General features: G+C 39.0%; 1 protein-coding gene across 3 annotated transcripts in view; it reads right to left on the reverse strand.

Annotated features, from left to right (window-relative positions):
* Positions 1-11,024: 11,024 nt before the first annotated feature.
* Positions 11,025-24,880, reverse strand: part of FNIP2 (folliculin interacting protein 2) — a 33,479-nt gene continuing 19,623 nt past the window's right edge. For all 3 annotated transcript variants that reach the window (XM_018071193.1, XM_025894921.1, XM_025894919.1), the window contains 5 exons: positions 22,744-24,052; positions 21,791-21,947; positions 19,872-20,072; positions 16,074-16,189; positions 11,025-14,840 (listed from right to left, as the gene is read on the reverse strand). In XM_018071193.1, the coding sequence (XP_017926682.1) occupies positions 14,762-14,840; positions 16,074-16,189; positions 19,872-20,072; positions 21,791-21,947; positions 22,744-24,052 (1,862 nt within the window). In that variant the 3' untranslated portion in view covers positions 11,025-14,761. The remainder of the gene's footprint in view (positions 14,841-16,073; positions 16,190-19,871; positions 20,073-21,790; positions 21,948-22,743; positions 24,053-24,880) is intronic.

Here is a 24,880-nt window from a genome sequence, read left to right on the forward strand (position 1 = left end):
GCACAGAAGGAATGCAAACAATCAACAAAGAGTTGACAACCTAGAAATTCTGGTCCCCTTACTAACTGTTGTGTGTATATAAAATCTTCTTCCTGTAAGTTATACACAGGGTTTTTTTGCTTACAAACATCCTAAACATCAATTATCCATGCAAGTTGGGAAAAAAAATCATAATTGATGCTCTCTTACTCAAGGCAAGTTTCGAGAGAAAATTAGTGCCCTGGATGGTAAAATATTCAAACTGATTATAACTCTGTTACTGATATGAGCTTTTAAATGGCATATGACACATCCAGATTGGTTCAGTAAGAAAACAGGTTTAGGGTTGGATGGTAGCTGAGATTTTTCTCTTGTTTTTATGGCTAAGGATAGCCAGATGGATAAGGATTTTATTATAGGTATTGGCAACTTAATGCTGCTGAAAGCCTGACACATGATGCATTGACTCAAAGTTGGAACATTAGATTTTCATCAACATTAAATTCAAGCAATTTTTCTGAAACTGCAGCCTGGATGTGCCACCATAGTTTGTATATTACCTACCTCAAATGAAGAAACCCCATAAACACCAGGAATTATTCTCTCTGAAGTGAAAAAAGATGAGCAAAGAGCATTCTCCACAAGAGAAGAGCCAGAACTCTTGAAAACTTGTGCATGCAAACACATATGTTAAGCTCTTTTCATCTGCACACCCTGCTCACAGGCACGTCACAGAGCACAGTGCCCTCTTCACATCATACAGCCTGGAAAACTGGGGTTTACTGTTGGTCTTCTGCCTTCCAGTCCAGTCTCCAGATCAGGAAGAAGCACTCCAGTAACCTCTGAACCCTGCACTGTAGATGAACCTCTAAAACATATGTGATTTGTTGAAAATACATGTATCATATTCATCAGTTAAATCCCCAATTTCCTAATTCAAGTATGAAAACAGTGTTAGCTTGGAATACCTAAACCAAAGTGATAGGGCTGCACATGAGTCCTCCAAAGGACTTCCTCATGGGTGAGATTTATCTCTGTTTCTTCATTTGTAGCATAGACAAAGGGAGTCATTTACATTCCTGAAAGATTTGTCTCAGTAATTTCCCTTTTGAGACAGTGCAGTAAGGGAAAGAGGTAACTAATCTATTTGGGGTCTTCAAATAGTACACCAGAAACTTTATAAGCACGGGCAGGTACCTGCCTGGGAAAGTAGGTCATCTAATTTTACATATGCCAAGATGAACAGGAGGAAAAAAATACTATAGGCAGAGTAGGGTTAACAAAGAAAGAATTCTGGCCAGTAAGAGAACAGAGTAACTCGATCGGTGCACGTCTGTGCAGCATGACATGTAGTTGTTAACACAAAGGATAAAAAACTTTGCCATTAATATCACTCAAACTGCAGTGATTAAACATGTCCCTGGGGTTTCTCCTCTCATCAGAACAAGAATTCTTCCTAAATTTGGCCACTATCTCTTAGCCACTCTCACATGCGACCTTCCCCAATAACACAGGTTTCAATTGCAATAGTGAACACCAACTATTATCTGAGTCCTACAGAAAGGCTACCCGAGCTGAGCCAACTGCAGCAATCAGCTCAGAAAAATGACTAAAAAGCTGCTGCGCTTGAGCTATAGCAGACAAGGTCAACATTTTTCTGACTAATAAGTGATTTGGGTCAGGAGGCACTAGAAATGAGGTAGATTTTGGATGCTCCTTCCACGTAACCTGGGATCTGCTCGGCTTGCAGTGCCTCCCAGCACTCAGCAGCCCAGCTGGAAGCCATAAGCAGCTATCAGCTTGGGCTCATGACATCACTGTGGCACCGAGCACATTTTTCACATACTAAGACAACACAGATACAGGCTGATAGCAGAAGGAGTTTATTAAACAGCCAAACTGCCAGCTGCCGGCACTTCATTTCTGCAGGTTAAGCTGTTTGTTTTGTTGGAGCGATCACATTTTTCAGCTGCAAAGACTTTATTAAAAAAAAGTCATTGACATTACCACTGGTTACACTTGCATGTCAGAACACCTAAGCATTAGTTTTTGAAACACATACAATTTCTTCCAACTCCTCTTAGGTTTTCTAAAGGGGCTGAGGTTTCTGGTTGTAAATTTTACTCACCAGTATCAATCCCCTTGTGAAATGTGCAGAAATTGCAGAGAGCAGTTTGATAAAGGAAGGCACATATTTAACTTCAGCAAGAGCAGCCCCTGGGAATAACGTCGTTTTGTACCACAGCATAGGCAGTCTTGTGAAAGAGAAATGAATCAGTCACACTCTGCCCTGTAGCCTCATGGAAGCTATACTGAACCACAGGCTGAGGGGCCAGCTTATTACATCTTTGGGAAAGAGAAATTATTATAGCTGAGGAATTTTGCAGTGTGCTAAGAGGTTTCACAATCCCAGAGCAGACAGAGATGGTGAAAGAGCCTAAACCTGTCAAGTTAAAGGAGTAAATCATTGCTCTGGTCATGTGTCTCTGGCAGCCACCACCTGCTGGGCTGCAGTTGGGCTGCCTTTCTCCATGCTAAGGGAGAACAGCACTGCCAAAGCAAGAGAGGAGGATTTATCCAAGGAGAAACAAACATGCACACTTGTACAATGAGCCACACTGGTAGTGCAGGTTTTAGACCTAAGGGAGAAAGGCCAAGACTAAGCCTAGAGGTCTGCTGCAGCCCTGCAGACACCAACACAACTCACAGGAGAAAACCATATCCTACCTGACACAAAGGCTGTGGTTGGGCTCCTCAAAAGAGCTGGTATAGAAGAATCCCATCTTTCGACTTCAGATCCTGAGAGTTCAAGTCTTGCTTGTGACCTTGAGTGAGAAATGCATAGAGAATTAGTCTGAAAGCTCTATTTAAGTGTACTCTATATTGACAAGGTAGAAGTCAGCTGCTCAGCAAAACAAGACTTCTGCCAGGTTCTTTAGGCCATTTCTGAAGATGGCACAGTATCAGACCTATGTTAACAAAATGCTTTTAATGCAAAGTTTTAATGTTTCAAAGTTCAGCTGTGTAGCTGGTCACATCTACAGGTAATTTTAAATTGAATTTTTACTGCAACAGAAAGCATTGGGTGCCAGCATGACTGAAAGACAGAAGGCAGTTCTATTCTTCTGCTGGTTATAAGGTAAGTTTTTAATAGCTTCCAGTCCACTTGGGCAAAGTACGCTAGCTGCAAAGTAAATCATGAAAGATTTGCTACACTTAATGTATAACTAAAATGATACACTGCAAAAGGTGGAAACAGCACTATAGCAGTCACAAGTCCTGAACTGGAGGAACATGTGACCAAAACAGCTAAGGATGAGAAACGCTGAAGCACAAGTTTAACAAACAAATGAGAGGCTGATATTGTTAATATATTTTTTTTCTAAATCAACAAGATGACCAAGTCCCAATTCTAGTGGGAATCTGATGTGTCAAACGCAGCACAGCTCAAGTGGTTACTACTACTTTGGCATTCCCTACCGATTTTTTTTTTAATAGGATGGCTGCTGTGAAGTGTCAGTCTCATGTGAGCAAAACAAGCTTTGAAAGAGGAAGACAACATTTTCTTATTCTCTTATGCACAAGATCGGAGTTTAAAAAGATGTGGACTCTTGTCTTCTACCCAATCATGATCCTTAGGGTCTGATTTAAGATATCTGAACTCCTGGATGTACTCTTAGCTATTAAGGCATTATTTGACCTTGATTTCCAAGCAGCCATTGCTCAAAGCCTTTGCATTCTTCTTTGAATTGTTTCACTTCTTTATGGATTTTTCCAGCTGACCCTTTTGATCCTATTTGAAGAAGCTGTGTGGGGGCAGCTCATTGCATGAAGGAATATTAGGCCTGAAGAACAACAGCTGTAGCTCCAGCAGAAGTTAGAAAAACTTTTATATGGCATTCTTTTCCTTTAATTCCTATGGAACTGCCTTCTGAGTGCAAAATATGCTTAGCAGTTCATCTTAGTTCTCTGATGACTTTGCCTTTCCCTAGCCAGCAGGACAACGATTTTGCAGCTGCTGCTACTGCACCTAATTTATCAGCAGCTTCCTTCGCCGGTGCTTGGAGCACTGACAATTGTGCTCATAATTCACACAGAACAGGGACTCCACTCCTGAAGGAAACAAGAGCTACACAATGCCCTTCTGCAGTTTCACAGCTGTGGGAGATACTCAGCTGGAGTGGTTCCTTCTCCCACTGATGCCCGCTGCCAGCCCCACGTCCCTGACTGCTTTGTAACAGTCAGGGAGCAGAGGCAAAAAACTGGAAACAGAATGAATACATTCTGCAATTTCCCAGGAGTTACACCTCCTCTTAGAGTGGTGTTAAAGTCAGAAATAATGACAGCTGGCTTCACAGGGGGCTTCACTGGTGAGGAAGGGAGCAATTGGGATTTATTTCAATAGGTTACCTTAGACAGTCTCCAGTAGCATAACAATCAGGTCCAATAGAACATACCATGAACGGTAATAGGGTTTGCAAAGCTGAGCTATTTGATGCCAATCTAGAGCTAGGCAAGCAATCTGAAACCAGCTTTTACGCTAACTGCAGCTGGGGAAAAGGAGAATTGGATTGGCACTGGTCCCACAAAACACGCATTTCGGTATTATAGCCAGCTGTAGCTCTGTTACTTCACCAGTCCTTCAGAGTGCAGTTTTCATGTTATAGCTAAGCTGAAGTAATGGGTAGGTGATGCTGGAAGGGGGAGTCATGCTTCTCCCTCTCATCCTTAACACCTGGCTCTGGATTCTCGAGGCATCACAGCAGCAGCTCTCATCTGACCCCTACTGCAAGCCGGTAGGTAAGGGTATATTTCCACAAGTACACACAAGGGATCAGCAGCAGACAGCCTTAACTTATGTGAAACTCAGTGCTCAAAATTCCCATTTGATCATTGCTTTAGGCAGACTATGCTGAAAGGGGCAGACCTGTTGTCCTCTTCCCTGCTACAGCCACTTCCCTTGCACTTGCTCAGAGACTCAACCTCATCCTCATCATGAGCATAAAGATCAAAATACTGTGTTTATTCATTGGATGGGGTTCTGAGCAACCTGATCTAGTTGAAGATCTCTCTGTTCATTGCAGGGCAGGGGTGAACTAGAAGACCTGAACTAGAAGACTTTGGTCCCTTCCAACCCAAACGATTCAAGGATTCTATAAATATTATGCCTTTATATAGTAGGCGCCCAGTCTTCTCTTTCTCCTGCTGTCAAACCTCACATTTCTTCCCCTTGACACGCTAGCAAAACTCAAGCTCCAATTTGGTTTGGCATTTGCTGTCCTTCAGAAACTGGTGATGCCTCTCAGGCACTCACTTTTACAACCAGAGCCACTCCTTAATCTCAAGAAGCAGAAATAAATCATTTAATGGCCTTTGTTTTGAGAAACAGTTTGCAAGCTTGTCTAATCATGCAGAAGGCACCTTATCCCCAAGGGGTTCACCATCTCCAGCTACCTAGCAGCTGGCCAAAATCAGCCAGCTCCCCAACAGCAACAGCCAGGATTGCCATGGCCATTTATCGCCTTAGAGAATGACAGTCACATCTTGTCTGGTCATGGTTGCTTTTCATCTTCGGATTCCCACCACATGGATTAAAACAAGCAGCACCAAGGCTGAGTCAGGAACTCACAACAGACACCGGTACAGAGTCAAATGGCATTTATGACCCAAAATTTTACTTTTTTGCTCATTCTTCTATTTCCTCCTGCCCCTATCCATTCACATAGTGTAAAGCCATAACACTCATTACAGTATTTCAGCCCATATGCATACTTCCAAGCAAAACTGCATTATATCACTATTTTCTATATTAAAATGGCCAGATATAAACATGCTGCATTACAACAGCACAACATTCATTACAGATACATGCACACCGAGTACAAACTAGCACATAAGCTGTTTCTGTGAAGGAGTAAGTTAACATCTTGTACATTCCACATGCTTGTCTGTAACACCTTCCCACTGCCTCAAACAAGAAACTCCCTCAGAGACTCTGATCTTTCACTTCTGTCTATATTTTTCTGAAAACTAGCACTTCTTTTGGGTGGTTACTGACTCCTGCTATTTCTTCCAAAGTGTTGCTCAGCTGCTTGTCATGAGTTACTTTTTCCCACATAATTCATGCATCTCAAGCAAAAAATAAAGATGCATAACAGCAAAGAAGCAGGTGTTCAGAAAACCAAAATACATTTATTTGGCAGAATCCATGCGGCAGATACTTTCAGCTAAAATAGCCTTATAGGCACAATTTTAATTGTACACAGTATATAAGAATGAGCACACATTTTCTCTTCTTTTCTTTCACAAAAGAGATATGTCTGAATGTCAGACATTATGTCTCTGACTCTTTAAAGCCATTGCCAGGAAGGGAGAAGGGAGGTGTACACATGCCCCCATCTGAGCTTGGCCAGTGGGACTGTTCCACAATGATAGCATTATTTTAGGACTCAGGTACTAACCTTTGACACAGCATCCCTGCATACCTTTGGCCAATCACCTCATCCTTCTGTAATGAATGGTGATAATTACCAGAATGCTGAGAAAACAAACAGGACCTGATTTTATGATGAGCCACAGACACAGGGTGAAATTTCCTGACCTGCCACCAGCCAAAGCTTAGTCAAGAATTAGGAATGGTTAATCAGTGTGGTTTACTCAGCATGGTACTGAGATTAAGATGTGTTACAGAGTGACTAGAAACAGGTTTAGTGAATCCAGAGATGATCTCAGTATTGCTGCATAGTGCTGTGCTACACTGACAAGCTGTGCTATCAGGATCCTCGATGCTACCTCATCACAGAGCGGTAAAACTGCATTTACCTTGAGCAAGTCCACCACACTGTAAAGTTCAATCATATTTCAACCTCAACTACAATGCAACCCAGCTCAGCATCACAGCTACAAGAGGGGTAGTAACGTGCACTTTGGCAGCTGACCACCATCAAACTATTGGAAGTGTTACATGGCAAAAGGCAGTCTGATGGTGCAGAGGCTTCACCCCAGACCACTAACAAGTTCATCTTTGTGCTTTTTAGCACAGTCCCCAATTGTTAAGGAAAGACCGACACTTAGCAACATTCAACAGCTAGCAGCAAGAGGACCTGCAGGTGCAGATTGCTGCTTGGGTTCACTGAGACAGCAATTTCCAGGGACCTCTGCTGGAAGCGCTTTGCCTCCTGGAATGGGACCGTTCAGCTCTTAGCTCTCCAACCAGACAAAGATCTGAAATCTTCTCAGCACTAATCACCAAGTCCATGCCAGATTTTTTCAGGGCTGCAGAGCAGTTGCTGGCCACAAAAATAGACCTGCAGAAAAAGCTTTGTATATTTACAAGAAAAGAAAGAATATTAATTTGAAGTGAAGCAAGGGAGGGTGGAGAAGAGTCAGCTTCCCTGTAAAGTTTAGTATGATCCCACAGATGAACTAGTTAGATTAGGTCCTTTGCAGCAACATAGTCTAAATATCACAAGGCTCAGGACAGGAAGCCTTGTGAAGACAAGAACAGCATTCTCTAATTACCAGCTTGCCTGCATATCAAGAGCATCGGCACTCGCACTTGGGAAGCCACCAGAGCTTATTTAATTCAAGCATATAATAACACACAGCTACTTCTCCAACCACTCCCATCAGCCAACGAATTACCTGTGAGACTCGGAATTTATTTAGCAACATGACAAATGGGCTTTGCATCTTTTGCTTTTGGTGTTTACCCACTACTGAGCAACAGGACAGGCTACTGCATTCTTGTGGGAAGAAAATGGCACATGGAAAACCAGAGGCAGCTGTCTCCCTTTGGGGTGAGGTCGTGGCTAGGTTTAACACAAATGGTTTAAATACCAGAGGCCTGACAAACTCACCTGGAACACTGGTGGCTGTTACGTCCCCAGCTGTGCTGAAATGGCACAGGTCAGTCTGTCACTGGCTTTGGCAATAGCAGCAGGTCAGCATCCAGAGGACCCTGCTCAACAAGCCTTTGGATTCAGTCACCCTTTCCATGTTAGGAATACCAAAACCTGACAGGAGACTGCCAGAACTGTAATTGTGGTAAAGAGCAAGGAAAGGAAAAAAGTTAACTTTCCCTCAGTGCTAACTCCATTTTTGTTTTATTCCCCCACCAGGCAGGCCACTCCCAATATTCCTGACCAACAAGGCCACAATGCAGGACTAGGCTGGCCTGGGGTTCAGGGAATGGAGAAGGCTCTCTTAACCCATGCAGCAATGGGTTGATGCAATGATGTGGGCATCCCAGGAACCTCTGCTTCCCAAATCAAAAGTTAAGGCATACTTTCTTTGTTAGAAACAAGCCTTTTAAGAATTAAAGCGCTTGCACTATGACTGCAGTGACCTTGTACGAGTCAGTCCCTTAAAAGGGCAGGAGGAGCTAATGGGATGGTTTGGAAATGTGATTTTTAATTTCACATTGCTTATGAGGCAGCTGCGTTTGAAGGTCAAACACATGTTGTAGGGAATCACATCTAGTTCATCAAAATAAGTTCAATTTAAAACCCCTATATTTTTCATAGCTAAAGTGAACAACTTTAGGAGATTTGTCCATCTTGAAGCTAACAGGGCCTGTGCAGATCTTAAAAAGAAAAAAAAAGTGATGCGATACTGTAGAAAATAAAAAATGAAAACATTTATACGAAACACAGCAAAGAGGAGAAAACTACACAGGCTCATTTTACCTAGGGACAAAGAGATAAAGTAGCAAAATAAAGTTACAATAGTTACATTAGGGACATATTTGAAACAATTTTGTTATATGCAGGGTTGGAATTCAACTCAACAGAAGGCAAAACATCTTTGTGAGCCAAAATACCCAAGCCCTTGACCCTATGCTACTCTTATCAGAACATAAAACCCCTACATGGGAATATCTCAAGCAGACCTAAGTATCACTTCATATTTCCACATTCACGAACGTTTCTCTGCCCCTAGGATTGGGAGCTTTACTCCTTGGTGAGAAACTCATTTCTCAGGGCAGTCTGCTCTCTCTCAAACACCATTTTGTCAGATCACAGTGGAATCTCTCTTGTAGCTTCAAATGGAAAAAATTCAGTTTATGAGATTACATTTATTTTTGAGTGCTTGACTGTCACTATAAGCCCTTCAGTCATGTGTTGACCTTCAGGATTTCGAGACAAAGTTCTACTCTACTCGTACTGCTTAAACTGTTTTAGCTTTGGAATTGTGCCAGACAGACAACTAACTGCAACTATTATAGGAGTAATTTTCCAGTATGCAGATTACTAGCATGTATCCACTTAAGATAATTTTATATGGGATCAGGAGCCTTATAGGTCACAGTCTCATGGTTTGTCACTTGGTCCAATGTCCTTTATATCCAAAATCCTGTTTTATATGCTTAGTCCTGATCTCTTCAAACATATAAGTACAGAAAGCCAAAGAATATGGTGCATGCATGATCAGTAGAAAGCTTTGCTATATAACTTTTTCAATTACAGATAAAAGGAGAAAGACTGGCAGAACTTTGGTACAAGACTTAGTTACTTTGTGATATAGTTCATGTTTACTGCTGTAGCCTTGAAATCCTTTTTATATATGAGGAGAATCCCTTCATACGCAGGAAAACAGTACAATCAATTGCTCACTATCAATATTTGTATTATTTCAAGTCACATCTTTTGAACAAATCATGGAATCTGACTGCAGAGTTTGAGAATTTTTCAAATCTAGGTATTATTTTCTCCTTTGCAGCTGTCTGTCCTAAAAGCTCTGTGGTAGCCCTCTCAGCCACATAAGTATTTATTAATGCAGGTCTCCGTCCTTTCCCAGTGCTTGGCCATTTTATACCTGTCAGCCTCCATACCTGCCTCTTCCTAACCTGCCACCATCCCAAACATACAGATTCTGAGACACTGGCTAAGTGCTCTTAAGAAAGAAATTCAACCAGTTGATATGATCAACAGCTTAACTACATTTTTTAAGTAGTGGAATCAGAGCAGAGGAGTTTCACAGTCTCACAAAGCCTGGGTGGAAAACCCATTGCTGCCCCACATAAACCACCAAGATAGTCCAATGGTTCACAAGTATCAAAGACATCAGGAGCTGGAGCAATCTCAGTCCTTCTCTGTTCCTAGCTGAGGGGTCCTATTTCTTCCCTTGCCCCTTTGAGACAAATTCAATTTGTTAACCCAGCAGCAGCTTTTTTTTTTTTTCTGTTGCAAACATGTTTCAGCTGGCTACAAGGGACTCATTGCACAACAGAGCAAGGCAAAGATTAAAACTTTAAAACTTGCAGATGCAGCTAGTATGACAGGAGAAAAGACTGGACAGAGTAACTGGGTTTTCTCCTCACCATCAAGCCCCTTGATGCCAAAGTTCCTGGGCTTTTCATCTTACTTCCAAATCTTGTTAGCCTGACCAACAAGCAAACCTCAAACATTTCAGTCTGCAGGTAAGAAGTGCTTACACCCCACAAATCAGACTGTAATTCAGACCTGTTCAAAGATGTTCAGCATAATTACAGTTGATCAGCTCATCTCTGTTTTTATTTCTAAATAAGAATTTTCCAATAAGCTGACAATACTAAATAGAAAGTCAGGTCTTGGAGACTTTGAGAGAAATTGATGATCTCTTTATTTTAAACTAAACTTCATAATCTAGCAGACATGAGGTGTCACTCATTCCCATTTGGTTGAGCAATTTTAAAAACTGGATATATTATCTAATAGTGACACATTTTTCAGGTAGCTCTAATACATATGAAAAGAGCTAAATGCCAGCCACACAAGAGTGTGGCAATTCCACAGGACCTATTCCAACAGTCATTGTCTTAATTTTCCATTAATTTTTGCCATTATTTTTCACACTATAAGAGCTCTTGTGGAGTAAAGTTTCCAAATATGCTAAAAGTGTTAAATCAGGTTCCAAATTTTGTGGAGTCTTTCTGTCAGACATTTCTTGCAAGTTGCATACTCTGCTACTGGGTTATTGAATGCTCATGTGCTTTTAGATCTCAGCTACAACAATAACAGCCATTTCAGAAGTTTTAAAAAGGAAGATACCAAATATCACTTAAGTTGATTTCAGAAAGTTTATTGCACCAAATGCCGCAAAGAAATAGACCAAAATGATAGCATACATGAACAACTATAAGAAAAAAACCATGTAGTTTGACATTGGTATTCAGTCATTCCTAAAAAAGCCTATGTTCTCCAAACATGCAATAGCAACACACATTTTTTTCTACTATGAAAAACCTGCTGTGTATGTCAAATTAGCTCATTCGACCTCCAAAAAAAAAAAGGAAAATGTCTATACTATATTCAGTAGTTCAGACTTGATTTTTATTTGGATCCTTTTAATTGAAGTTAGACTTCGGGGTAAGTGATCGTTTTGCATAAAACTTATTTACAAGAATTTGGTGCATCTGAAAAGAGTTTTTGACTTGAAGAGTAAAGATGCATATAGTAGTAGGGAGTGGGGAAGATCAATCTAGAATTCTGGAGGATGCTATTAGAAAAGTGAATTACAGAATCAGTGTCTATTAGTTTTTTGGGGGCAGAAGAAAATATTATACGTTAGTTCAGAGAGTACCTACTGAAATTAAAATGTTTAATTCTTGGTATCGTCTGGGGTTAAAGAATTCATTTAGATTAAATACTACAATTTAGCAGTTCACTTCTCCCCTCTGCTTAGTCTTGCCTGAAAAAAAAGCATACATTCTTTAAATTTCACTGTGTAAACTGCAATTATGTGGGATTTTGGAAAGACTGTGCACTCCCACTTAACCAAGAAAGTATGTATTTAAGTTTACAAAAACCTACATAATACTGATAAAAACAACTTTGGAATAGTTGAAAATTAAGCTACATTATCAATTTTCAACACATCTGTACATTCATATCACTTTTCATCCTATTAAAATAAAACCAGAAACATGCCCTAAAAATGTCTAAAAACCACATCTGTAAATACTTACTGCCCTGTCATGCCACACCAATTTACATAAACATCAAGATGCTACCAAAAACAAGTTAAAAGACTTTGAGTCAAAAAAAAAAAGCCCTAGAAAGTGGAATCCTGTCAACTGAGGTAGTACGTTTGGTGGAGGGGGAAATATATAATTAGCTTTCATTAGTGTAAAGCCTTTTAAAGGTAATAAAGAGCTTTTGTTTTGAATTTTCTTTCCCCCAAAACTAAAACTGTAAGAATAAGATAGTTCAACATGTCATTTCTGAAGAGCAGCAAAATGTTAGAGAAAGCAGCAAGAACTATAAAGTTTTAGCCTGGGCTGAAGAAAATCCAAGTTTTTTTGACCATCGGCTCACATGCCCCCATAAGGTTAATTGATGTCTTGCCAAAGGGCAGATTTTTTAATTTTTCTTTTATAAATAGTTGATGTAGTAAAATCAGGTATTACTGACTATGGTATTAATATTGAAATCATTGAATGTCTGCTGATCTCTGACTTCTTTAGTACACTCTGTGATAACAAAAGCACATCTTTATGTTAGCATCTATTTCTTTGAAGACTTGTCAGTGTTTGGTCAGATAAAAACCCAACTTACACTTTAAAGGAACTGGAATTGACTTTTAATGATCTCAGCTACTATTTAAGTGATATGAAATAGAGAAAATACATGAGGATTCCTATATACACTCAGGGAAGCAGTTTCATAGTCTTACACATGCACACGTTCTCCATCAATAGGGTAGTTTAGGAATATGTGACTTGCTCTATGGTTCTTACTTTGTCTTAACCTTGTGAAATAGAAAGCAGTATCTGCTAAAAGTTATATGCAGAGGTAAGTTTACTTTCCAGCAGATATCCAGAGACAAGAAAAGTTTCCTTAACTACAAGCAGGAGAAAACCTGAACCACAGAAATATTTTAACCTTTTTAGGCAAAATACTAGGGAGAAGTATGAAAATGCAATAAAAGTAACATTTGGAATGTCAGGTCAGAAAACCAGCATAGAAGGAACAGCTTTAGAAGTGTTACCAGAATATTAAGTATCCCTCCACATGGAAACAACCTCTTTTCACAGTAGGTCAGTCTACCTATTTCCCCCAAAAAGCAACACAAGGTTAATCAAGACCCCCATCACATTTAAACAATTCACAATATGCACATTTCATTATTTCAAATCATTGAAAGTTTACTGTAGAAAAGTCCAAACATCAAGGTAGTAGGAAATAACACTTGCAGTAAAAGTGTGTCCCTTCAGTGTTAAAAATCTGTAATCATCAACAAGGAGAACTCACAACTGGTGACCAAGAGTTTCTTATAAGAATTCACTATTTTCAAGCAATCGTGTTGCCAGCAATCTGCTTGCAAGATGACAATTTCAGACACTGCATTCGCAGTGGCTCAAAACAGAACAGTCCAACATTGAGTTTTTTGTTTAAGAATGTTTTGATCCTTTGTTCTCTCCTCAGTCTGGTCCGTAGTTTCATATCCAGCTTAACAGTGCTTGATGCAAAAAAAGTATTTTTTTACATTCATTTTAATCAACCACATGAAAACAGTGAAATACAAAATTTTATTTTGCTTTCTAGAAACACCAGAGGCCAGTATCAACTAGTGGAGAAGTGGTTTCTGGTGTCAGAGTACTTAACCTATTAAGGAAAGGCACCTGGATGATAGTTCAAGATTTCTGCAGAATCAAAAAGAGTAATTGCAAACATTCATAGTAATATCAAATATTGGGGTTTGCCCCCTACATTTCATTTTACTTCAAACAGTGTTCCTCTTTTATTCCTACTGAGTGTGACAACTTGTAGCTGGAAAAAAGTAATACTTTTGACTAAAGGTTTGGTGGGGGGTTTTGTTGTCTTTTATTTCCCCAATAGGATTGTCTTCAGTTTGTGCCAATGGCTTGGTGTATGTGTGCACAGACACGTGCTGACAGCACTGGCATCATTCAGAAGGTTTTCAGATTCATACTTCTTGGAGATGGTAATACTTGATGACACCAAGACACAGGTTTAGTTCCCAGGACTACAGTCATACAGCAACTCAAGAGTTATTAAAGTTGCATCAGCAACAAATGTAAACTTGTAGTAGAAGTTCCATAAGGCTTTCCCACAAAATCCCTATCTCGGAAGTTCATTCCATTCCATCTCTAGCCATGGGCCCATTTGAATGCCTCCTCATTAAAACAGAAGCAGCCACAGCTCTCAACCTCTTGTCCTTAAAGGGAAAAGTAACATCAACCTCACACACACCTCCATTTCCACATAACATTTGGCTGCTGAATCCAGGTTCCTTGTTCCGAGCCCATCACTTCTACTACACAAAATCATGTGTATGCTCCGCAAGAAAATCATGTCCCACCTAATACACTTGTGTATAGGAATGCTATATACAGAGTCTACAGCTCCTCCTCCTCCCCAGTAAAGAAACATACACCACACCACACTCACAAGCATAGTATTACAAAATTCATTTTAACCCACTTGTTCTTTTGACTGGTACTTCATGGTTTTGAGCAGCGTTTTGGATGGCAGCTCCTGGTCTGCCACATAGCGTTAACTTTTGTCCTCTGAATAAAAATAAAATACAAGGATGCAGTCTCTTTCTTAAGTCAGAAGTGAGATTGTAAGAAAAACCTGAATGCCTTTGACATTATGTAAACTGAAGTCCTCCGATAAAACATCCGGTTGAGATCAGAATCGGAAGGTGGTAGAATGTACAGTCATCACCGCCTTTCCTCAGTGCTCCCCTTTACCAGTGTTTGGCACCTCTGTTCTTCATTCAACATTCCCATTTTCTTAACTTTACTTTAAGGGAATGACTATCCTGAGAGTTTAATTTATAAGAGTATTTGAGCAACATATGGGGAATGAGTACTTGCTATAGCAGCCAACAGAGGCAAGTCATTGGATTCAATCCTAGAAATTAAAAAAAAAAAAAAAAAAAAGAGACAGACTTTAAAATATACAGTCACCTTCACAAGAAAAACAAAAGATATTTTTCATTCACTTTAAAGAAACTGGAAGTGTCTTGCTATAACTAAGTTCACTGTTTAATTATTATTTATTGCCATTACTCATAACATACCAGTAAAGGTAGGTAATAATGTTTAAAATCAAGAAGTATGCTACCATTTAAGTCAAAAGACAGTATTATATTCTGTGCTATACAATCTTTTGTAGTTTAAATAAAAAACCTTTTATTTATCTGCTAAGCTATGAGCCTTAGCTTGTAGTCTTCCCAGTCAGTAGGCACCAGTAAGCACAGTTTAAGCAAGTACTAAGTATCAGCTTATGGAAGACTATGCATTTCAGGTTTTGAATATAACTCTGTTCACTACATAGTAGCACTTTCTTACCAAAAATGACTAAAAACTGAAATTATTAACTATTACACAATAACAGTTCCAGGAATGTCTCTCAAATGCATTGGTCAGCTTCCAACCATTTCCAAATGTGAAGCTGCTCAGAGGCCAGGATGTACATGTATATTTATATATATTTAGCATATATACGCACACTGAGAAGAGTGCTTATTTCAGGTTTTCACTATTTACAGCTACATTTCTGAATATGATATCTTGAACAGTCTGAAAAAGATGAATTAGATTTAATTTACAGTGCTAAAAAGCATCTTGAGAACATGTTTTCACTTCTTCCCCCTTTTCTGCTGTCAGCAGGCACATCACTCAAGGTTATGCCAATCAAGTACTATTATTAGGAGACAGGTGCCCAACAGGACACCTGTTTGTTTTCTACATCTGCTTTTTAAGACCCTCTCTTCCCTCGAGATACAAATACCTAATCTTCCAAAAATTCCAAAGTATTTGTTGGGATGAAGTTTTCATTAAGGAGATCACAACAGATGATCTTGTGTATGAATGCATGCTTAACTTCCTAAGGACCAAAATCCAAACTTTCTTTATTCTGAAGATTAAAGAGTAACAAGTAATTTGTTCTTGCTGTATAAATGTCTCCTCCTGATTTCCAGATAGCTCCGCAGAACCCATTTGCACACCTTATTAGGTATATGAGAGAGTGCTAAATATGAAGCAAGTCCTTGTGAGAACAAGATGTCAAAATTCAGATGAAAAGGAAAACCACTGGCAAAATCTGGGGCAGTTATTTAAGACTGATACCTGCAATACTCACCCCAATACAATTCCTAGTTCTTTTACATGCACTCTTGTATGTCCTCGCAGATATTCTGAAAGCATTTTGCTTTTGAGATACATCTCTTGTAGTCTATCCTCAAGATGCATTATGCACTGTAAACAAAGATCAAAAACCTCAGAATGGCTTTAGCAATTGCACGCAAACATTACAGATATGTAAGCATATCACTTTACCTTCTATCTTTGCCAGAAGATAAACTAAATCTATACTCCGACATTTAGAAGAGGTAATTGGTTTTGTTACAACCGTGCTACAAACATTAAAACAGTTACAGTATCCCACAAAGAAGAAACCCCTGATAGAACTGGGACAGTCCAGCTTTCCTGGCCAGCCAGTTTACTACACTAACTCCATTCTCCACTAAAGTAAGCCACTGTGCTTCTGTTGACTTCAGCAGTTTTAACTGAGTTCAAAACCACTCTGAACATCTTATTAAGAATCAAACCAGAATCCTTAGATCAAGATGTCTTTGTTATAAGTCAATACCATTTTTCTGAAAGACTTGGTTTAGACAACAGTTCCTAAAATTATCATTCTAGCTCTAAGGCTCTAGTGCCATTCAAGAAACTAACACTCAGGAAGTAGAAGACATCAGTACCTTATTCATCAAAAAATTATAACTCTTTTGCTGACAGCTTTACCATAGCAGATAAGATACAAATTAATTTTAGGCATTTGTCTTCATTATTTCTAGGTACTTCTAGTTTAAAATTGCTTAAACATTTGATGCTGATTGCCAAAAGGTAACAGTTCAAGTTGAAACATCAGTTTAATCACACCCCTTTTCTTTCAGCAGTGGAATGCTAGAAATGCATATTATTTTTAAATACAGTCATGTGATGCATGGTATTTTCTTACATCAACTACAGGAGAGCAGATGAACTTCAGCTTCAAAGAGAAAGAGGGGTTATTTTGGTAAGACAAGGTCAGTAGTTAGCATGTCTTCACAAGGCAAGTAGGTAGGATGTCTTATCAGGTATTTTGTTCTAGGACAAAAGGCACATTCACTTTGATATATTCCTTCTTTTCATAAGGATGACCACTTCAAAAAAGTTAAATTAGTTCAGTTCTCCAAACTCCAGGAGATGAAAGCAGGAAGTGCATGCAGCACCTCACATTATCAAATGTATAATTATCCAGCAGGCATACACAGCAATTAGAAACAGTAGCAGCAAACAGCTTCGGGCCATTGTCTCATGTACTTCAAGTTGAATGAAAGCCTAAGTATTAGAAAGGAGATCTGGTAAAACCTGTTTTGTTAATTAACAAAATAATGATGAAAAAAATAGACTCAGGCTTGTAGGTAGCCTACCATGCATTTTTTCTGATTGTCTGGAGCAAGATGAAGATTTGTAATGATTTAATAGGTAATACCAAGTCTTAATCATGGAAGATGAAGAGGCATTTTAAAAAATGTGCTACATGGTAGTAGAGTAAAATAATTGACACCAGTGGAGGAAAGGTAAAAGTTTTTTGGCAGTAGTTTGATCTATTTGTTTCAAGCAAATTTTCACTCAAATCATTTTAATCATACCACTTCTGATTCTGGTCAAAAGGGAAGCATTCTTATCTTTTCCATTACAGGTAACTCTAATGCAAAAAGCCTATGAGCACTGCCTCAGTGGTTCAGGGGAGCATGCAGCTGATTCACAAAGCAGCAGTTCAATATATTTCAATTCCAGTATTTGTATAAAGGAATACGGATTATTTATATTTTCAAGTCATGAGGCAGCATGTAAGAAAGAATGACACATGATTTTAAAAGAGGGATTGTTTACATAATGTTATCTGCTCCTCATTAATATCAGCCAAAAATCAAAAGACATTTCTCCCCACAAGCTTGGTACATGAACCTCTTTTGCTGAAAACTTCCACAAGTCTTTTGTTTTTAATGTTAGCTTCCTCTGCAGTTTTTCCTCATTGACTAAATGGAAAAAAAAAAAAGTCAAGTTACTTTTAAAAATAGAAGAGTAGCTTAAAATGAGTTTAAAGGTGTAGGTAAAACTTTTGGCATATTGCTGAAATGCAGCAGTTGCAATCATCACTTTCCTCTCATCAGGGCATACTGCAAAGCTCTCTGCAGCACTGTCACCAGTCAGAAGTGCCAGAAGGAAGATATCACCACTTCCCTTTCATCTGGTCTCAAATTGTGTTTTGTTTTCTGTTGTACCAAAAAAAACCCAAAAATACTTATTCATCTGAACATCTAAAGAATCATGCATTCCTAAAGGAAACTTCAAACATACTGCATTATGCTCATCTCTGACTGGTATTAGTACATCAGTACATATGGTTTCTGTCCAAATTAAAATCAATAGAAACACTACAATTAAAAAGTCACACTTCTCCCCCTAGAGTTTAGTAGAACACTTAACTGCCATGCACCAGTGTTCTGTTCTAGCAGAGTTGTACAATCCACCAGAAGGATCAAAGTGTCTCTAACATGGATTATAGAAAATTTATCAACTACTAGCACTGTCACTTCACTGTTCCTTTTTGTAAGAAAAAGTAAATAAAAACCTGAAAATCATTCCACCTCCAGACCCCTCCCAAACCATACAAGCCATAAAGAAATTGCATACACAAATCCCAAGGCAATTTCGTAAAGAACACTTCGGTTGCAGAATCAACTATTCAGTTTAAAAATGCCAGAATTTAAGGTGTGACTGGGATAGTGTTAGGTTATAATTTCAACCGAAGTTGCATATTTTTCGACACCCAGAAGAATCCAAAGACAACACTGAAAAACATGCCCACACATTTTGCCTAGCATTTGACTTCAAGAACTCAGTGTAATCAATACTACTAATTTTATCCAAAACAGTGCCAAGTAATACTACTTACAGCTGTTAGTATTTAGCTCTATCTTTCTCTTCCATCTGCTGGCACAGTCATTACACAGGATTCCTACAAAGTTTCTCAAGGCTATCTGCTGAAGGACAGATCAATTCTGCTAACTGCAAAAGCAGTGAGCACTGAAAAAAAAACGACTCCATCTCCCCTCACCTACAGTCGTGCATTAAAAACTGTATTACAATTACTGCTGTCAGACTTCTGAGTAATTTTGTTGTAATAGCAGCGTTACTGATTTGCTCTGATGAACTCCACAACAAATGAGGACAGAAAAGGATGCTGTGGGACAGGGAGCACGCAATATGACAAAATAACATCCTCTGCTGCGACCCACCCGTTCTCCGAGGTGTCTCATCCCATTAATCCTACGGAGACATCAGCAAGTCTACCCAAGACAGCACTTGCTGACAGGGGTGGCTAAAATATGCACAAAATAGAAGGGTCAGATAAGCACACAGAGGAACAATTATTTGGAAAGCAGAGAGAAGAGGCATCCACTGCATGGGATTGAATAGAAAGCGCAAGAATAGAAAGTTGTATGCCAGAACCAGGCTTAGGTAATAGACACTTCAACAACTTAAAGAAGTGTGGAAATCATACAAACAAAAAAATAAGAACCAAATTTAAGAGTCCTAAACATAAACACATGAGGACCATGCTACAATTGCCTAAAAAATTTGAGTTTTGGCACATGTATTTTCAAGTAGTTAAACTTCAATTTGTTCTATTAAATGTAAATTACAGCTAAACCAGCATCCGTTATTGAACTGTAGCATGGATTCTTTTCAATATGTTGTAACAACTCTGCATTATTTCAGGTATCAGTTCATTGATATAGCAACACGGTATACAAAACTCTGCATCTGCTATCTGAGCTAAACCATTTTCATTAGCTTCAGTCTGCAGTAAGGAAATACTTACAAAGTCAGCTGGGACGTTGAGTTTGTAAAGCTGTAAAATAGACTGTAATAAACTGGATACTTGACTTGAAACCAAAACATCCTTGCCCAACTTCATACTGTCCATCATCTTTCTCTGGCTTGTAGCTACTTGTACGTTCCATTTATCTGTGTCTGCAATAATGCAGACAGCTTCTGCTATGGGCTCATCTAGCACTGGATGCTGCAACAGAAACAAAATACAATTATGTGACACTTCCATATACATTTCCACAGCTCAGTTTGAAGTTCTATTTTCATTCGCACTGAGGTAGGGACTGAGAAAGTGATTCAATGTCCAATAGGGAACAAAAGGCATCTTGAAAAACAAGGAATACCATTTAGTTTTAATTAACGCTTCAAAATCACTACTCCATTTTATTTTTCTTCACATATTCCACCTACCCTGAAAACAAATTTCTTTCAAAATTAAGAGAGTAATAATTACACTAATCCAGTGATGTTGAAAGTATGTTCAATGTTTCAGAGATATGTGAGAGATTTTACTATGCAGAATCAAGGGCAGGTTATCACAGAATAGTTAGGGTTTGAAGGAACCTCTGGAGACCACCTAGGCCAACTCCCCGACCAAGGCAGGGTCACCTAGAGCAGGTGACACAGGAACATGTCCGAGTGGGTTTTGATTGCCTTCAGAGAGGGAGAATCCAGAACATCCCCGGGCAGCCTGTTCCAGTGCTCTGCCACCATCAATGTAAAGAAGTTCTTCCTCATGTTGAGATGGACCTTCTTGCGTTTTAGTTTATGGTAATTACTCCTTGTCCTGTCACTGGGTACCACTGAAAAGAGTCTGGCACCACTCTTGACCCACCTTTGAGATATTTACATGCATTAATGAGATTCCCTGTCTTCTCCTCTCTAGACTAAACAGGCCCAGCTACTGCAGTTTCTCCTCATAAGAGAGATGTTCCAGACCCCTAATCATCTCTGAGGGCCTTCACTGGATCCTCTCCTGTAGCTCCTTGTCTTTCTTGAACTGTGGAGACCAGAACTGAACACAATACCTGAGATGTGGCCTCACTAGGACCGAGTAGAGGGGCAGGATCACCTCCCTTGACCTGGTGGCCACACTCTTTGATGCATACCAGGATACCATTGGCCCTCCTGGCTGCAAGGGCATACTGCTGGCTCATAGTCAACTTGTCATCCACCAGTGAAGAGACACAGCATCATATAAGACCAATCTGATGTTGTTTCAAGAAGTTAGTTACATACACACACATCACTGTTTTGGATATTACATGCAGTCATGCCAGCAGGATGATTCTTAATTGCTATAGAGAAGCTGCAGACTACTACTAGATAAGTATTTTAAATTGCATATTGAGGTCAGACAGTTATTTCAGTGAAAGGTTAGTTATAAATTCTATAGTTTAGGAGTACCTACAGTAGAGTAAGAACATGGCAAAGTTCTTACCCACAGACAATTACTTTCTATAGTCAGTCATTTCTATTACAGCCTAGTATCATACAGGCCTCAACAAGACTTTATCTCCCTTGCAACACATGCCACTAAAGTGGCAGAATATGATGTTTCAACTTGCGTATCATTTTTCTGAAATACAGATAATTCTGTCTGCTATTGTGATTGAAAAGAGAAGCAGCTTGAGTTTTTTTCTTGTCACTTCAAGTTGCAAACAATCTTCCTTGTGTTTATCTTTGAAGAGAAGCCTTAAGAGAGTATAAAGGAAAGCACACAATTCTTGTGTGAACAGGCTTTGCATATAATGAATTATGGGCTTACATCTTTCAAGAAGGAAGACATGGTAGGTGTGGCTGTTCAGAACAGGTAAGTAAAAAAGAAACCTATTGAAATAATCTGCTTCTGTTGATCTCAGTAATATCACAACTCCTGCTATGACTCAGAACAGTACTTTAACTCACGTGCATCGCATGAAGTAGATCTGCTAGTAGACACTGCTTGAGTTTTTCATCATTATTTATTCCGTGCAGCACTAGATCAGGTATATATGTATGACAGTAACCACCCAGAAGTGATCTTCCAAAGTTTTTCACACATTGACTGCTGATGGTATTTGACCTGAAATACAGAAATGCAAAGCAGGTAAGATTCTTGCTCCACAAACTGCATTCAGATTTTACAGGAACACGAAGTTAGGTTTATCAACCTGCTTCTACTGCAAATATTAATCAACAACTGTACTCAAAGTACATGTAAGTGTTCACACCAGTAAACATTTACTGGTGTTCTTCGAAACAAGAATTTTAAAAGTTTAAATTTAACAATGTACTGATTCCTTCAAATTCAAAAATAAGCAAATTTACATGCATTAGAGCTTGTGGTATGTATGAGCTCCCTGTTCTGCACCTAAAAAATTTGCTAAATTTGAATTTTCTCCAATTCTCATGCTTAAGGTCTAGAAACCTACCTTAAGCATCAAGTTCCACGCACACTTATAATGCTCAAAAGTTTTCAAATAGGATGTCTATATTTATTCCAAATCTGTCTTTGACTTGTCAATTATGTCAAATCTAAACAATTATCTGTTTAAGCAAAGCTTTCCTTGTCCTCAGATGTTCTCTCTACATGTCTACATTAAACGTTACAGGCAATTTTTATATAAAAAGTCTGACCACTTTTTGTTAGACATTTGAACTATACCTTTGTCACAAAACTTCTTTAAACCTGCTGTCTCTGTTTTCTTTTTGCTTAATCTGTTTACAAGATTTCTAACCACATCAGTGTCTGTTACTGATTTGTTTGCAAGGAACTTAGTCAAGACTCCAGAAGATTTCAGACTTGAAACTCTGAAAAACTCTAAAGTAACAAGAGCTTTTAACTTAATTTAGTTCTAAATTAAATCAGACTACTTTACCTTGGTAAAGGAAGTTCCACTTCCGCAAATTCTTCAAGTCGTTTGCTGACATTATCACAATGCACTTCATCAGGGATACAACAGTCACCTTCTTCATCACTGGCTCCAAGAGCACTGTCTGAACTCTCATTCCTTGGAATGTCCCCTTCAACTCTGAAGGAGGTTTTCCTTCCAGCATCCCCATAGGGGACATCTTTAGCACCTACTTTAGGGGAATCCTGTTTGACAGCAGAATCTGCTTCTACGCAGTCAGAGGAATAGTTCTGTAAGTTGCCAGAGCATAAAGTTCTATTTTCTTTTATGTTTGGCAATTTTACAGTTTCTATGTTATCCGTGGGCAAAAGCAGTTCACTTGATATGGCATTCTTTAAATTCATTTCAGTTCCTTTACTTTCCATATGTTGGCTAAGTGTACTCTCCTTCTCCTCACACGGTGGGATTTGGGCATAACAAACATTATGTTTACTGAAGGGTATAAAGGCAGCTTCACAACTGTCTTCTTGATTCTGAGAGGCATCCATAGCCAGACTTGTGGAACTTGAGGCACAATGTATCACCTCTGTATTTTTTCTTAATGCCTTCAGGTTTTCTTCCATTTCTCTTCTACAAGTTTCTAAGTCTGACTCTGGTGATGCAGAACTTCCAATCTGAAAGGTGACCTTTTCTAAGTGGGAACTCCTGTGGCCAGACCTTTCAGGACAAGGTAAGGCAGATGACCTACTAGAAAACTGATTTTCTGCTTTTCTCTCATTCTGGTTCTTGTTCTTCTTTACATCCTCTAATTTAGATAACTCTTCAGAGTGATAGGATACTATGCCTGTGTCAGTGACGGTTCTTTTCCTACCATCAGCTGCTCCTTTACAGAAACTGCTAGTTAGACAGTCCACAGATGCTTCGGAGCTCTGACTGGCCTTTCCTATTGCCTCCTTCTTTTCTTTTGAAGAGATCGGGACAGCATGAGTGCTTTCTGGGTCATGCACCCACTCTACAGTACTGTTGTTCTTACTTCCATCATTCTTTGGAGGTAGGATTGGAGGCACAAGAGCAGGTTCATTTTTAACAGTGACAACCACATAATCAGACTCCTCTACCTCTCCCTTTTCTAGAGCAGTTGTTATCTTACTTCCATTTAGCACTTGTTCTCCTTCTCCAGCCGTCTCACTCCACATCAGCTGATTTTCCTGCAGCTCAGAGCACCGAATGAAGTAAGTTAGAACATAGAGCAAGCGCTGCACCAACTCCTTGCGTTTTCCAACAATAACAGTTCGAGTTAATCTAACCGGAGAGCCTATGGCACCGTAGAGATCACCTACACAGGAGAGCAAAAATTTCATTTTAACATCACCTTCACTGCTCAAATTCAATACATTTTGAAACAGCATTTACTATGGACACAAATCAGACAATTAATTTCTTTCACAGTAAATTCATAAAAGTTTAAAAGAATAAGGAAAGACAAAAAAAGTCCCCTACTGCTTCTTACACCTGGCTTTTGTCTGGAAGTGTTTTGGTGTTTTTTGTGAGGAATTAGCTGCTATTGCTCATTTTCTTTCTGTTCAAAACCACTAAGTTTTTTATTCACACAATGCTTACAAGGTATTATCACTTAGAAACTGACACAAGAGGGGGTGAAGAGGAAAGTAGACCCAGAAAAACTCCAAAGCAAGCTGGACTATTTTCTATTTTTCTACTTATTTTCTTTCACATCAAAGTGATTTCTTTTCTGTTAAATACAGGTATTTTTACAGAGAAAATCTAAATTACATTTTTCAGGACTAAGAAATCAAAAAAAGGATTAAATATTAGCTTTATAAATAAGGTTCAGGAAAAAGAGGCCTTATTGAGCAAGGCTCATGGTATGGACTTGGAGTCAACCTCACTAACATGAGCATTTATCTGTGGCAGGGGGCAGTGGAGAACTAGAAAATTTTACTACCTAAAGTACAACTGTAATATGAAAGGTAGGCACTACAATATAATCTGAGTCCCCCCCTACTCATTTACTAGATCGTTTATCCTGAAGAACTGCTTTTGTAACAGAACTAAGGTCATACATATCCTACTTTCAACATATTTGTTTGGGAGAGTGGTAGCTATCTTCCAGTTGCTTATAATCATCTATCAGCTACAGAGTTTC

Source organism: Manacus vitellinus, unplaced genomic scaffold, assembly GCF_001715985.3.
Source record: "Manacus vitellinus isolate BGI_N305 unplaced genomic scaffold, ASM171598v3 scaffold_0_pilon, whole genome shotgun sequence".
In the NCBI taxonomy this organism is placed as follows: domain Eukaryota; kingdom Metazoa; phylum Chordata; class Aves; order Passeriformes; family Pipridae; genus Manacus; species Manacus vitellinus.